Source organism: Culex pipiens, chromosome 1 (genome assembly GCF_016801865.2).
Source record: "Culex pipiens pallens isolate TS chromosome 1, TS_CPP_V2, whole genome shotgun sequence".
NCBI lineage: Eukaryota > Metazoa > Arthropoda > Insecta > Diptera > Culicidae > Culex > Culex pipiens.
Window position 1 is genome coordinate 80,330,340 of NC_068937.1, and position 16,768 is coordinate 80,347,107.

General features: G+C 43.6%; 2 protein-coding genes and 1 pseudogene across 3 annotated transcripts; all 3 read right to left on the reverse strand.

Moving 5' to 3' along the window:
* The window catches only part of LOC120430364 (40S ribosomal protein SA-like), a 142,480-nt pseudogene that overhangs the window by 81,398 nt on the left and 44,314 nt on the right, over positions 1 to 16,768 (reverse strand).
* On the reverse strand, positions 4,011 to 5,135 carry LOC120432073 (uncharacterized). The gene has a single exon (XM_039597203.2). The coding sequence runs from the start codon at positions 5,133 to 5,135 to the stop codon at positions 4,011 to 4,013; it is 1,125 nt and encodes a 374-aa protein (XP_039453137.2).
* LOC128093212 (uncharacterized) lies at positions 5,395 to 11,240 on the reverse strand. 2 transcript variants are annotated; one of them, XM_052709217.1, is made up of 2 exons: positions 10,201 to 11,240; positions 5,395 to 10,126 (listed from the first exon to the last, which is right to left on the reverse strand). In XM_052709217.1, the coding sequence occupies exon 2, from the start codon at positions 6,928 to 6,930 to the stop codon at positions 5,398 to 5,400; it is 1,533 nt and encodes a 510-aa protein (XP_052565177.1). In that variant the 5' UTR covers positions 6,931 to 10,126; positions 10,201 to 11,240; the 3' UTR covers positions 5,395 to 5,397. The 2 variants fall into 2 exon arrangements, with proteins under 2 accessions (XP_052565177.1, XP_052565176.1); XM_052709216.1 differs by having other exon boundaries at positions 5,395 to 10,144.

The following is a 16,768-nucleotide window of genomic DNA, read 5'->3' on the forward strand; positions in this document are numbered from 1 at the left end:
CGCCTTGTCTTTAACATCAATCCCTTCCCTACTAACCCCGAGTAGGCCGCGGGTAATCGGCTCCCCTCCCACTAACATTTACACACAAGATCCTCTGTAATTATTAAGCCAAATGTAATTACAAAAGCCGACTCGGTCCTAACCAGGTCCCGGTACCGAAAAGGACCTAATAAAAATAATTTTATGAACAAAAAAAAAAAAAGTCAGAATGAAAGCTGCCCGAGCATGTGCCTGAAAGTGCCAGAAGGTGCCTGAAGGTGCCTGAGAACGTTCCCGATGGTGCCCAGGGCTCTTTGATGAGAGTGGTTTTCCCCTTGGGTAAGGCAGTTTAACATATTAAATAGACACTTTTACTTTTAGTGAAGTTTTTGGTTGTAAATTTTTGCTCGGGGGACCCCTTAGATCCCATTTTCTGGTGATAATTTTCTCATATTCGTGTTCCTGAGACAATTTCACAATAGAAACATGCATAAAAATGTTTATTTTGATCCATTTTAACCCTTTAAAAAATAAAAGTTAAAAAAAATCTTCGATTCACATTCATTGAAAATCAAGCTCGCTTCCAAGGATACTAGATGACACCAGAAAAAAGCAGCTTCATAATTTTTTTTAACTTTCATTTTTTAAAGGGTTAAAATGGATCAAAATAAAAAATTTTATGCATGTTTCTATTGTGAAATTGTCTCAGGAACACGAAAATAATGAATTTATCACCGAAAAATTTGATCTAAGGGGTCCTTGAGCAAAAATTTACAACTAAAAACTTCACTAAAAGTAAAAGTGTATATTTAATATGTTAAACCGCCTTACCCAAAGCGTTCTCAGTCTCAGATGGTAGTCCCAGATGTCCCCTCAGGGCTGAGCTGTAGGTTAGTCGAGGTTAGTTGTCGACTAACAAGTTCTTTAACAAAAAGGTCGCCCTCCTTAAACAATTTGAAGCCCTCAGCAGGGCCCAAGAGAAACTTTGCATTTTGCAAATTTTCCAAGTTGCGCCGCGAAACGCTGCCGCGTTTGTTTGAATTAACTAGCAGTGCTCTTCAACGTGCTCCGTTTTGATGGTTCGTAGATGCTGCTACGTTGTTGGGTTTTATGCATCGCTAGCTTACAATGACCGGTGTTATGGTTTATCAGAGTCTGGTCTGTTATTAAAATAAACATTTTTGTTCGCTGCTATGATTAAATTTATTGCGGCTGGAGTGGCTATTTAATGCCAAATCATTAAAAAAACTTTCCGTCAGTAGGGATGAAATTGGGTCAAAATGATTTTTTATGGAATTTGCAATTCCTCAGTCTTTTCAATGAAACTTAATTCTGTTTAAAGGGTTGTGTAGGAGACTTGATGCCTTGAAGTTTTGCATCATTTCCGGCATTGTTCTGTGCAATGGTTTTTGTTCTGTTGACCAAAACCCCAAATAGGAGGGCCGAGGTACCCCAACGGAATCCGGAATATCTCCGGTAAAAGTGGACCATATTTGTCCCCCATCTGACAGTTCAAAATACAGACAAATCTGGATCTTTTGCAACCGGAAGCATCCAATTTGGTCAATGCTATCAAAAGTTATTAGATTTTTAAGAAAAAAAAAGGGGTCAAATGACTACCCGAGCGTTTGAGTGTTAAAGGATTTAGGACAAGACGGATAACATATTTCTGTCTTTTTGAAACCCGAAAAATATCCGGTTACTCGGATTTGTTCAGTTTCTCATTGTTGACGTGTGGTTTAAGGAAAAGTTAGCTGTAGTGTTTTGTAGGTAGTTTTAAGAAAATAGAGGTACAAAAAATTACAGTCGAATAGAACCGGTTTAAAAGTTGCAAATCAAAAGTATGCTACAGGGAGCTGAATTGTGTTGCAAGCCAAGAATTACCCAACATAGTTGTTATTTTTTGTGTACCCAAAAATAACGAATAAAATATTTCACCTCACCCCCCCCCCCCCCGGCTCATCACCTGGCGCCCCTAGTACAAATATAGGCGCCCTACGAGAAGAAGCGCCCTCGACAGGAACATTGGCGCCCTAAACCCGCCTGTTCGCGCGTGTGGTCTACGCGAACTAAAACAATTTATTGCGCGAACAGAAAACTACGTTTATTTCAAAACGCGTACAGTCTGGCGTAGTCGACGGTTTATTTCTGACTATAATCTAAAGGGGACAGTACATGAGAAGTGAGCCGGGGAGAGATCAAAAAGAGCGAGGATCACCTCTGCTCAGTCTGCTCACTTCAGGGACAGACAGGGACAGAATAACATTTATTTGTGGATCACATTTAGGCTGGTAGAAATTGGAAATTGATCTCTCGCGCGATCATACCGGCCGCCTTGGAATCACTCGGATTCAAACATTCTTCTCGTCTGTTTTGATTCTTATCTTCGTCTCTTATATACTACTTCTACTGTTCTGCTGTTACCCTAGGTCAAGATTGGTCATTGTTTTCCTTATATACTACGATCGCGGCTGCGGCCGTCGATCGAACACGGACAATAGATATTGTTCTTCTGCTGGGCTGTAAACATCGTGCATTTCGCTGCAGTTGAAAATGCATCGATTTTTCGTCGGATTTGCTGCTTTCTGGACCGGACTGGACCTCGGCGATCAACCAGGATGCCGCGCTGCTGCTGGGGACACTTCTGCGGTTGAATGGTGTCGTGGTGTGCTGCAAAATGTTGATTTTTGATGTTCTTTCCAGGTGGCATCAACATGGCGTCGATCGACAACAGGTCGACCTTGAACTTGGGTTGGAATTGAGGTGTGCTGCTACCGTCTGCTGGTGTAGATTTGAAATGCTGATGCTTGGCTCGATCGGTTGATCGTCTGTTTGTTGCGGGGGTGGATGCTTCGATGTGCTGCGGTTGTTGTTGCCGCCGACGTCAGTTGTCGGTTCGTCTGTCTGCTTGCTTGCTGCTGTTGATCTGTGCGCTGATCTGCTGAACGCAAAGCCACCGTGCGTGATCTGCTGCTCTGCTATCTGATGCGATCGGAGACGCCGGCGTCGGCGTCGATGGGATGCGAGACTCCCTAATCAGATGAGAGGGTGCTTTTTAATCGGAAAAAATATATTCTAAAACGACTTGCCTGAACTGGTGGAGACCTCCATGGCCTCCCCCGACGCCTCCTGGCGTCGCTGTTGACCCTCAGCGGTTACCGACACGATGATTCTCCGGGTGTACGATGATGCGATGACGGGGGTTGGCTCCATCGGGCTGCGATTGGGAACGAGCTGGCCAAGCTCGCTGCTGGTCGTCGCAGATGGGACCGGGAGGACGTCTCCTCCGCTGCTGTCATCGTGTGCGTGTGTGTACCTCGAAGAGTTCGTAACCGTAAACTGTGCTGGGCCTTTGCCATCCAGATCGCAAGCAAACATCTTCATGCAAACCACCACCGAAACAAAACAGGTAACCTCAGAGCATTTCGGAAAGTTCCGATCTTTTTGACGGCCTCCGAGCGCAGAACGACCCGCAGGTCTGGGTGCAGACAGGGTGGCGACTCTGGAGGAAAAAGATTCGGTAAACTTTTTGAAATTCGAAACAAAAAAAAATCAAAATCAAATTATTCGCTCTACAGCATTGCCTTGGCGTTCTCGATTGCGAGATTCCTACTCGAAACTAGGTGTCCGAAGGCTTGATTGTTGAGGCAATTGCAAACCTCTTTTTACACCTTAGCTTCCATCCACCCCGGGATTCGAACTGACGACCATTGGATTGTTAGTCCAACTGCCTACCAGCGACTCCACCGAGACGGGACCCAGGGAGACGACTCCTACACCTGGACTGAGCTAACGACCTAACCTTTTTTAGGTTAGTCCGGGACCAACATTTACTTCCCTTCCGACGGAAGACGTGATCAGACAAATCTCGTCTCGAAAAATGCCACAGGGACCGTCTGGGATCGAACCCAGGCCGACTGGGTGAGAGGCAATCACGCTTACCCCTACACCACGGTTCCCGGCAAAATTCGAAACAATACATAACTTAACTGGTGTGCGGAGGCCTTCCGACCTCCGCCGTTGGAGGAGTCCTAGTTCTCCCCTTGCGCAGTAGAAAGGTTGTCACGGATCGGCAGAATGCAGATCTTAGAGATCGCACGCTGATAGCTGCCGTCCTTTGTGCGCACCGTGACGACACGGATATTGCCGTCAGCTCCCGGGTGGATATCGGAAACGCGTCCGAGCTGCCACTTCAACGGCGGGAGATTCTCGTCCTTCAGCAGGACCATGGTTCCTACAGCAACGTTGTCTTTTTGCTTTGTCCACTTCGTGCGGTTGTGCAGGTCCGACAGGTAGAGATTTGACCACTTCTTCCAGAGCTGCTGCGTGTACCGCTGGACAGTTTGCCAGGCCGACAATCTGTTCTCGGGAATGTGGTCGAGGTTTGGCTCAGGAATCGCAGTGAGTGGACGTTGGATCAGGAAGTGTCCTGGGGTCAGCGCTTCGAAGTCTGCGGGGTCGTTGCTGAGCGGCGTGAGCGGTCGCGAGTTGAGGATCGCTTCGATCTGGACCAGCACAGTCTGGAACTCGTCGTACAGCAGGGTGTGCAGCCCGATCGTACGTTTGAACAGCAACTTGAAGCTCTTCACCGCGGACTCCCAGAGGCCGCCGAAGTTCGGCGAGCGAGCGGGAATGAACTTGAACTCGATGTTGTCGTTCGCTGTTTCGCGGATAATCTCCTCTTCGAACTGCTGACTTAGGAACAGCTTGGCGAGTTCGCTCAGCTCACGTCTTGCGCCGACGAAGTTCTTGGCGTTGTCGCACATAACCAGCTTTGGTTTGCCACGCCGGGCAGTGAACCGTTTGAGGGCCGCCAGAAATGCCTGCGTCGTTAGGTCTGCTGCTAGTTCTAGGTGAACAGCTTTGGTGACCAGGCAGACGAAGATGGCAACGAAGCACTTCACTGGGCGAGCTCGGCGCTGCGGGTACGCGACCTGAAAAGGTCCGCAGTAGTCAACTCCGACTCGTGCGAACGGTGTGCACGGAGTGACTCGTTCGGGCGGCAGATCCGCCATGAGCTGGTCCAGAACCTTCGGCTTGACACGGAAGCAATCGACACACTTGTGGATCACCTCGCGAACGAGGTTGCGGATGTTGATCGGCCAGAACCGCTCACGCACAGCAGAGATCAACAGTTGTTGTCCAGCGTGAAACATGGTCTCGTGATAGTGTGTGACGATAAGCTTCGTGAACGGATGACGATGGTCGAGGATGTACGGATGCTTCCGGCTGTCCGAGACTGCGGCGTGCTGCAACCGGCCGCCGACGCACAGGATTCCATCGACGATTCTTGGGTTCAGCGCAGCAATGCGGGAGTTGCTTGGAATCGCGCGATCTCTGGACAAAGCATCGTACTCTTCCGGGAAGCATTCTCGTTGAGCGAGGCGCACCAGCTTCTTCAAAGCGACCTTGAGCTCTTCAGCCGTCAACGGACCAACAGTGCTTGTTCGCCGCACGGCTGTTGAAACAGAAGCGGCAGATTACAGCGGTCGTCCGTATTGTCACGGTGTACGACGAATTCGCTGTGAACAGTTTGCAGGGCTCGGTGTCACGTGCAACTGCAGCGACAGCGTTGTGTTCCTCCAGTTCTTCGTGGTCGAAGTCTGCTGCGTTCGGCACTTGAGCGTGCGGCCAGTGCTGGTGGTCGAGACTCAGCCAATCAGGACCGTTGAACCAGAGCTTTGAGTACTGCAGCTGCATCGGTGTCATGCCGCGAGAAATGATGTCAGCTGGGTTCTCTATTCCGGGCACATGGTCCCAAGATCCGCTCTCTGTCAGGTGTTGAATCTCGGACACACGGTTGGCCACGAACTGGTTCCATCTGGACGGCAGTGACGCAAGCCAGCAGCGTACGATCATGGAATCCGTCCAGAAGAACGCTTTTCCTCGGAAGTTGATGGCGTTGGCCACTTTCTCGTACAGATGCGCCAGCAGCAGAGCGGACGCCAGCTCCAAGCGGGGAATCGACTGCTTACGCTTCTTCTTTTTCGGGTTCTCGAGCGGTGCGATGCGGGATTTGGAGGTCAGCAAGCGGACGGTGACGTCGCCGTTGGCCGAAACGGTTCGGATGTAGATGCACGCACCGTAAGCGTTGACTGAAGCGTCGCAGAACCCGTGAAGCTGCACATTCTGGTCATCTGCACCTGTGCCAATCCAGCGGGGTATCGACAGGCTGTCTAGACCGGCTAGATTTCTGCGGTATTCTCGCCAGTACGCCTGCAAATCTTCTGGCAGAGCGGCGTCCCAGTCCAGTTCCATGCGCCACAGCTTCTGCACGAAGATTTTCGCTCGGACGACGACAGGACCGATCAGCCCGTACGGGTCGAAGATCATGGCCATGTCTGAGGCCACGACACGCTTCGTGATCACGGCAACGTCGTTCCACTTTGGCGATCTGAAACGGAAACAGTCCGTACTGGGCTTCCAGACGAGCCCGAGCGTCTTGACGGTTGCGTCAGACGTGTCCAGTTCTAGCAGAGTTCGTTCATCGCGAAGATGTTCCGGGACGTCGAGCAGGATGTCTCGGGAGTTTGAGTGCCACTTTCGCAACGAGAATCCGCCAGATTCCATCAGATCGACCATTTCGGCGACTAGCTCTTTTCCTTCAGCGACCGTGTGCGCACCTGCCAACATGTCGTTAACGTAGAAGTCACGTTTGAGGACCTTGGCAGCGGATGGGTGCGTCTTTTCTCCGATCTCACCGAGTTTTTGCAAGCACTTGGTCGCTAAATACGGCGCAGACGCCGTTCCGTACGTGACAGTGGTCAACTCGTAGATTCGGATGGGTTCGTCCACATTGTCTCTCCAAACAATTCTCTGCAGTCTCTGGTCGTCAGGCTGGACGCGAATCATACGGTACATCTTGGCGATGTCAGCGACAATGGCAACAGCGTGGAGTCGAAAGCGTAGCGCAATGTCCAGTAAATCGTCCTGCACAACTGGTCCCACCATGAGCGCATCGTTCAGAGCAACTCCGGTAGCGACTAACTAGTTCAAAATCGTACAGCTCAGCCCTGTGTCCCCTACAAGCTGCAGGTCGAACCGAGTTGATATCTGAATGGAACACTTTTTTATTTGAGTTTGAAAATTATGCTATTTTTTCACTAAAGTGCCAATAACTCCCATTAGATTTAACCAATCGGGATGCTCTACCCTGCATTTTGTTGCATTTTTTAAGCCCTTTAAGATGCATTCTGAATTTTGAAAATAAATTGAATTTTGCCTAAGTTATAGCCTTTTTAAGATTTTTGACGTTTTTGAACCTTTAAACTTTGTGTCTCGATTTGCCCCACTTCCCGTTGACCTAGAGTGCTCATATTTTGTCCAGATGCTAGTTTTATGTGTACAAACAACCCCTGAAAATTTCAGGCAGATTGGTGAGGTCGATGCGAGATGGGTATGCTTTGGGAGCGTTCTTTTATTACAGTGTTTCTCAACCGGTGAGGAATTCCCCCCTGGGGGGGAATTTGGCCATTCTTGGGGGGGGAATGAGGATGCAATAGAAATGTAATGCCTTTGAACGATCTTGCTAAAATAATCCATGTCTGAAACATTTTTTGAAACTATCGAATTGGAAAGAATATTTTAACTTTTGAAATAAAAGTCCTTTTTATATATTATAAAATTGTTTTGCATTAATTCAAATAGAAACAGTTAGTTTATAAAAAATACAATTGTTTTAGAAATTTTGAGCAATTTTGGACTACATTTTGTTGATTATTTCACAAACTGCATATTTATATGTTTTGCATGATTTTTTTTTTAATTGAAACTTCAGTCCTATGATAAACATTACATCTTAAATTATGAAATTTGATTAAAGTTTTTCCAATTTTGAGGGGGGGGAATGAAGTTCATGAAAATTAGCCAAGGGGGGAATGGAACGAAAAAGGTTGAGAAACACTGTTTTATTACGTAACGCAGTAGGGGGGGAGGGGGGGTCGGAGGCCGTGTTACGCTCCATACAAAATTTTTAAAATTTGTATGGAAATTTTGTTACGAGGGGGAGGGAGGGGGTCTAAGAGTCCGATTTTTTGCGTTACGTAATAAAAGAACGCTCCCTTTGCTCGTGGACTCGCTCTTAATATATTAACGAATTAAATTTCACTTGTCAACTACACTTGACAGCGCTACACCTGCTTTCGAAACTTTGATTTGTTTTGCGTCTCTTTCACGCGCTTGCCTGTCAAATTAATGTTTATTTGGTTTTGTCGAAAATGTGTCGATGCCGTTAGTTTTTTCGTTTGTTTAAAAATAGTTAGCGTAAAAGTCCCGGTAATTTGGAGGATCAAAAAGTGGCCTGTCGTCCACTTGTACAACATTGATACGTCGACGTGGTTGATGTCGGAACGGCAAGATCGACGAAATCATGGTTCACCGCATCTTTTCGAAGAATCGACAGCTGGAGAGATTACGGCTGAGAGTTCCAAAATGCTCTGGAACTTCGACAGAGCTGCTGGACTAAAAGAAACTTATATAAACCGAGCCAATTCCATGAAAAAAATGCTAAAATCGACCCCGCAGAAAACATGCAAGTTTCAGTTGGACGAATCGTTTCCGGAAGTGTTCCTTTCTCTCCGGTGAAGACAAATTTGCCTACAAAAACGGCCACATGAGTGTAAGCTCTGAAGCAGGATGTTCTATCGAAGAGGACGTCGTCAGTTAAGCGACACGTGTTACGGCGTAACAAACGTTTGCTGCGGTGTCGGCAAAGAAAAGACTGACTCTTGATAAATAATAATTAAAATAATCCATAGCTTAATCTATACACTCTAGGATGACGACGGCCAAGCCAAGGTCCCCGGTTTCAGATCTCTCATCGACGGAATAGCAATGAATCACAAGCGAAAAGTTAACGATTATCAAAGCCTACTAGAAGCTGAAGTTTTTGAAACCTTTATCACCGGAATCCGTTCCAAAAACCGTCTCTGCTTTAGGAAGACCAGTAACGTTTCTACTATTTCAATAAAATAAATTGTTCGCTCTACAGCATTGCCTTGGCGTTCTCGATTGCGAGATTCCTACTCGAAACTAGGTGTCCGAAGATTGTTGATTGTTGAGGCAATTGCAAACCTCCTTTTACACCTAAGCTTCCATCCACCCCGGGATTCGAACTGACGACCTTTGGATTGTGAGTCCAACTGCCTACCAGTGACTCGATCGAGGCAGGACCCAGGATGACGACTCCTACACCTGGACTGAGCTAACGACCTAACCTCTAGGTTATAACTAGGTTCTTTAGAACGGACCAATATTTACGTTCCCGTCCGACAGAAGGCGTGATCAGACAGATCTCGTCTTGAAAAATGCCACCGTGACCGTATGTGATCGAACCCAGTACAACTGGGGTGAGAGGCAACCACGCTTACCACTACAACACCGGTCCTGGCAATGATGTTAAATAATTTATGCCAAGAATGAAATGAGACTTTTTATATTTTATTATGTGTTTATTAAAATTTTATGGATTGAATAGAAACGCAATTTTTAGATCAGTAGTGATCTTTATCTTTACATTACTCTTACACATACGACCACAACATTTACTTCACAGTTTGCCTGATACCATAGCCGTGTTCTATCCAGGTTCTTCCACTCCCCTTCCCTTACCGGAACACCACGGATCTTCAAAGTCTATGGTAAGCTTGAGATTGGTGGTGGATCGATTTCGGCGTTGCAAGACATTACAAATCTTACGTTATTTGTGTTGTCAAACGGCTGCCACATGAACACATTGGAAAGCCAAAACACTAAAGAGTATTTGGAGCAGGAAGTGGTCATCTGAACCGACAAAAAGTCTCACTCCCAAAATCTATCTGACTTCCGCTGATCATCTCGGCTAACTATAAGAACCTCCACCTGTTTCTCCCGGATCGTTGTATTTTAAATCCACTAGCATTTTGATCCTACAATAAAACACAAAATTACAATCAAACTTATATGATACAAAAGTTGAGTTTAGAATCAAAACAGGTGCAGTCGCGGTTGGTGGGAGTTTCTGCTAGAAGGGACGGAAGGATTGATCCACCCAGGATTCCACAATCTTGAGGTTTCTCGGTTGCTTTTCCACAATGGCCAGCTGCAGCACACCATGGTTGATTATTTAGATTATTTCATCTGCCGTGTTGACGCCGAAGATCTTCAAACCCTGTGAATTGTTACAAAACTATTTTTGAAAAAAAAATGCACACATCTCGTCAGTTTTCGTACTAGACTACTCACCGTAATATTCGATAGCCATGACCGGGGCAGCTTCTAGAATCAATTCCACCAAAATTGACTAATGTCCGTGCCAAATCGAATTGTTCAACAAAAATTGGCTCTCGTTTTCGGCTTTCTGCTGCTGTGCTGCTGCGACTAAAATTCTCAACCAAGCACAACAAAAATAAACGAACGCGCGAGATGGCAAACTGTCAAACCCGTCAAATCCGAGTTCCAACCAAAGTGGTGTAAAGAGAGGTGACGTTGTTTTGACGGTAAACAATCGTTAATGTATTAAATTCCGACCGTTAATTAATTAAATTATTTAATTTCTTACTATTGTCCCGCCCCTCGGGTAGAAAACATATTTTAATCTAAACTTTGATCACATAAATGGATTCTATGTCCAATTTCCTTCAAAATTGAGTCTAAGACCGACCCTCTAAGATTTGTTGTTCCTGAGTTATCGTCGTTTGAAGATAGGGGTTTCGCTCAAAAATCGCCAAATAGTCGATTTTTTGGGAGGGTACAAAAATGGAGGGGGTGGTCCGATTTGGATGAAATTCGGGATTTTTGCATGTTTTGATAGTCTCAACAGCTCTGCCAAAATTGGGCAGAATCGGAGATGGTAATTTTCAAGTGCTGTTCCGCTTCAGATGGAATGACCCATATTCTAATTTGAACCGTGCACTTACACACAAAAAAATATTACGATAATGACAAAAGTAACATACTTTTGAATTAAAAAGTTTGTAAAAATTTGCTACACTAAAATTTTTTTTCTTGTTTTGAAAATGAAAACTTTTACTGCTACAGTTTTTGAAAATCTCATTGCTCACTGATTTAAAAGTTTTTACTTTTAATTCGACTGTAAAATTTCTTTCATTTTGACGTTCTCGTGTAAAGCGGTGTATGCACTTCGGAAGGAACCGGTCAAGAAAAAATTCAAATGGGCAGCAGCTGCAGCGAAAGCAAGCCAGAGAGGGTGAAGAAAAGCCCCAAGAAAACGCTCCCTCTCCTTTGTTCTGCTGTTCGTAAAGCTGTTTCTTGACCCCTTTCCTTCCGATCTCCATACTAGCCTTAACCGTGTACGCCTAAGTCGCAAATGTAAACAAACACTTTGGTGGGTCCGGTGGTGCTGGTGAGTCTAGGACGCAAAGCAAAGCTGACCGCGGCAGCAGCCAGGACTCGGACGCGGAAACCTTCGTGAGCCAAACAGCAGCAGCGGAACGCCTTCGAAGGAGGGTGGTGCAGGAGCGGGACGAGGTCGAGTGCTCGAAAAGGACAAGGCCAGCTTCCTGCAGGAACTGCAGCTGTTCCATGGCCGGAATGCGTAAGAAGGAAGCTTGGGTGTTTGGTGGGGTTTGTGATTGATTTTGTTTGTTTTTGTAGGATGAGAGGTAGGAGTGTGGATTCGCACCGGTTGTATTGGGTGGTGGTGGCCCGGGATTGGTGGTTGAAGGTCAATTCGCGTGAGGACTGGGGCGAGATCATCGAGGAGATGGCGCTGCCGAAGCGTTGCGTGAACAACAAGATTGCGTTGAATAAGATTAACTTCCGGTTTTTGGACAAGTACGCGAAAGTTTATTTTCACGATGGGCCCCCGACGAAGAGGAGGACGACGAAAAGCTCCATAATTGGAGGTGGTCAGCGCAGATGTTGCACTCGGTGCCGGCGGTTTACAGCACCGGTGAGTATTGAGAATGTGTGCAGTGGCTAGCCAACTTCACTTACTTTCCATCTCTTTTAGCAACTTCCCGCCCACAAACACTCACGTCGCGACGGCGCAGCTTCAGCCGAATGAATCTGGACAGTGAGCCAAAAAAAAAATCTGTTTCTCGATAGGATTACGTGCTCAAAATCGAACTCCGTACCGAGGGCCTCATCAACTCCATGTTCCGGATGCGCTTCCAGGATCGGGAACTCCCCGTTCAGGCACTTTACTTTCCAGCCGGAAAACGTCGACCACCCTTCCCGAATCAACGGCCAACTCCTCCAAGACAATCCTGATAGAGGCCGGAAACGTGACCATCGTGTTACACTGCTGTCGCGCATCGAAACCTCCATCCGGAACCGTCCTGGGGTATTCGGAAGTGACCGGTAGCGTACCGTATGAAGCAGAAGCTAGTGGAGAAGCGTTAAATACAAAAAAAGTGTTTTTCTAACATACCGTTTCATTTTTTTTTAAATAAATGTAAAAAACCAAGCACATTTTTCTGAAATTATCCCTGTAGTGCTAAATGTTGTGTATTCTTGCCATAAAAGGTTTCTTTTCCACTTAAAAGTAAAATACATTTACCAATACAACGATTTTGTTCCATAAATGCATGGTAGTATCAAAGACTTTCCAACTTTTAAATTGAAAAGTTTGAACTTTCTACGAATATTCACCAACGCGAACTTTTAATCCAACGAACGATATTTTTAAATTTAAAGTAATTTTTCTTTGTGTGTACGTCACTCATAGCAAGAAGTGTTGGATTAATCTTCCAGTAACCTCTGCCACGTGTCGGTGATTGATTATCTTTATATAATAATTTAATCAAAACTGAATGGTTATCTGTAAAAGCTAAGGGTTGTGTTGTACAGTCCGTCACATTTTCAAGCAATCCAGCTGGTGCATAAAAACGGTCCAGTCTGGATGCTGAATTTCCTCTGAAAAATGTAAATTGATTTGCTTTCCGCGTCTTGACAATGTCCTGTAGGCTCAAAAGATCCACTACATTTTTTAATCCACTCGAAAAATTATTTTGCGTCCCTTTCGTGTCCTTAGCATCCAAAACACAATTGAAATCCCCACCGATAAGCGTAAATGCGCATTTTGGTTTGTTTAAATGAATCGTCAAAGCGTCTTTCTAATTAAGATAGCTGTACTTTTTTTTTTATAAGAACTGATATTAACTAGTGCATTGTGAGTATAAACAAAGGAAAAATCTTCATAGCTTACCTCCTGCAGAAACGCTACATCGATGTCGTGATTCATTATAAAATCTTTTAACTAACCTTTGTTAGCTTTACAGTTGCTGCTGTTCAAATTGATGGTTGCGATCGTATATACAAAATTCATAATCAAACATGTGTTAGTAATCTAGTGTTAGTATCGACATATTGTTGTGTTAGTGAAAAGTTTGGGTTAGTATTGCTAGTTGGGTGTTAGTAAATCTTATGGCTTGTGTTGGTGTTAGAAGGCGTGTGATAGAGATATTACCATCCCCCCCCCCCCCTCCCTCACTTCTTACCCCTCCTACGGCCCCCCTCAGACACGGCCCGACTTCACGATCGTGATCGTCTCTCCTGTGAGAGCAGCAGATCTTTGAGAGTAGCCGGAACAATAAATTGTTTACCCCCTCTCGTGTCAGATCCCGAGGTATCTGGTATGCTCTTTTTTGGGCGACCTCGCTTTCCTTTCTTCTTTCCCTTCCCCTTTTGTTCCGACCAAGCCTCAGCATTCTCCATTGTTTCGTCGCTTCATTCGTTATCACCCGGATTGATGATAACCATTTCTGAGTCTGTCACTTCCCGCATCTCATCTGATAACAACGGATTGATCAGCAATACGCTCTGTTCGTTGGTTTGCTTACCCGTAGACTCTGTCCCGCCCAACTCCCATTCTCGGACGATACGCTGAGCCGAACAGTCGATAGTGGCAAACGCTCCCGAAAAAAAGCAAATTTCTCGTGCGCGGCGCGGCCGTAGTAGTAGTGTGTGGTGGATTAGCGGAATCTATTGTTTAATAGATAAAGACATGGAAACCGGAGTTCGAAAGAACACGCTGAAGCTCTGCTTCCAGCAAGCGGGTTCCACAACCGGGGTGCGGGCACTGGGAAAGGGGGGGGGGGTCTACTGGGTGTTAAACGCCCGGCCGAGCCGTCATCGGATCCAGAGGCCAACAACAGCGAGGGACCAGAGGACAGCACCGGACAACTTCCGTTCAAGGAAGTCAGCGGAGGAAAGAAAAACAAAAGATCCAAAAAAGGTAAAAAACATCAGTCAAAACCTCTCTCAACGATCTCCACGCGGTCGTTGTTGAAATCAGCGAAGTAAGCGTCCATAACCTCAACCAAGCACGCGTTGTCTCGCGGAGTAGGTAGTAGTGTAGGCGAATGTTTCTTCGTAGTATATGTACCATCAATATTAACGCAATTAATTCTTTGCTAAAAAAGTCTCTCTTGAAAGATTTTATTTGGAATTCAGATATCGATATTGTTTTCTTACAAGAAGTTGCCTTTGAAGATTTCGGATTTCTTCCTTCTCATACAGCGATCGTAAACATTAGTACTGATAACAAAAGCACAGCCATCCTCGTTAGGAAAAATATAAATTTTGACAATGTTCTCATCAATCCGAATGGTCGGTTATCTTCTATTTTAATCGATGATATTAATTTCATTAATGTCTACGCACCTTCTGGGTCTAATTATCGTAATGAACGGAACTCTTTTTTTACTTTTGATATAATCCCTCATCTATCGTTTACAAAAAAAAAACATCATTGTGGGTGATTTTAATTGCATCATGTTACCATCTGACTCGAACAGTTCAAACAAAAACATCTGCTCTGGGTTGCAAAAATTAGTAACATCTTTGAATTTACATGACATAGAACATAAAATTAATCAAATGACTAATTTCACTTTTATAAGGGGTGATTCTAAATCGAGACTTGATCGGTTTTATGCACCTTTAGAATTTATAAGTAATGTTAGATCGATCAATACTTCTGCTGTGGCATTCTCTGATCACCACGCAGTAATTTTGAAATATAAAGTCCCAGATAATATCCTTTACAAACACGAGGTAGAGGTTATTGGAAAATAAATCCTAGTTTAATTATGAATGAAGAGATTACAGCTGATTTCAAAACTCTGTTTGAGAATTGGAAAAAGCAAAACATGTACATAAATAATTTTAATTTTTGGTGGAACGATTCAACGAAATCTAGAATAATGAAATACTTCAAAAGTAAAAGTTTTCTTTTTAATCAGCAAATACATAGAGAAAAAAAACTTTTTTTACACTTGTTTAAATGAAATAATTCAAAAACAATCCATCGGAGAAAATGTATATAATGAATTATGCTTAGTTAGATCAAATTTATTAGAAATTGAACAAAATAGATTAAATAATTTAAGTTTAAAAACAAGTTCTGGATCTATTTTAACTGATGAACGACTTAGTTTATTTCAAATTTCATCTAGAATTAAGAATCAAACTGAAAATTATAGTTTTAAGCTTAGAATTAACGGCGAGATTACGAATGACCATTGTAGATTAAAACAATTTATTACTTCACATTTCAATTCAATTTTTGCAGCTGATAACAGTGATCAAAGTAATGATAATGCTCTCAGTCATGTTCACAAAAAACTGTCAGTCCAAGATCAAATGAGTCTTTCTAAACCGATTGATAAAGATGAATTAATTTTTGTCCTCAAAGAAGCCGCTAAAAAGAAAACGCCAGGGCCAGATGGTCTTACGTATGAATTTTACTCTCACTTTTCAGATATTTTATTAGATGATTTAGTTATTTTGTTTAATAGTTATCTTGTAGATGGCGTCAATCCATCTAGAGATTTCAAAAAAGGTATAATATCTTTGATTCCAAAAAAAGGTTGTGACCAATGTGAAATTTCTAATAAGCGTCCAATCAGCTTGTTAAATAGTGATTATAAGCTTTTTACAAAAATTTTAGCAAATCGTTTAAAACCATTGATGAAAAAGATAATTGGGCCCGGTCAAACTGCATGTAACATAGATAAATCATGTGTTGATAATCTTAAAACTCTTCGTAACATCATAATTCGTGCAGGACAAACCAAAAGGTTTAAGGGACTTTTGCTAAGTTTGGATTTAGAAAAAGCATTCGATAAAGTAAACCATTCTTTCTTGTGGGACGTGCTAAAGAAATTTGATTTTCCGGAACCATTCATCAACTGTTTAAAAAATTTATACAAAGAAGCGACATCGAAAATACTCTTTAATGGTTTTTTAACCGACTCCATCGAAATTAAATCATCCGTACGTCAAGGTTGTCCATTAAGTATGGCCCTTTTCGTATTGTACATCGAGCCATTGATACGTTTGATTAGTGATAATGTTAGAGGTTGTTTCATTGCTGATACCTTTATTAAGGTAATAGCATATGCAGATGATCTCAACATTTTCATTCTCAATGATCATGAGTTCGACACGGTACTGCAGATGATCAATTATTTTAGTATATACTCTAAAATAAAACTGAATGTTAACAAATCGCACTTTATGCGGTTAAATAACTGTGTCTCCGGTCCGCATTTAATCCCGGAAAAAGACGCATTAAAAATACTAGGAGTTTATTTTGAAAATTCTTTTTCTCGAACAGTTAAATTAAATTATGATTTTGTTATACAAAAATTAAAACATTGTTTAAAATTGCATTCTTCGCGTCATTTGAATTTGATACAAAAAATTTGGATATTAAATACATTTATACTTTCAAAGATTTGGTATTTGGCTCAAGTTTTTCCGCCAAATAAAGTGCATATTGCTCAAATATATTCAAGTTGTTCGATGTTTCTATGGAATAACCATTTTTTTACTGTAACCCGTA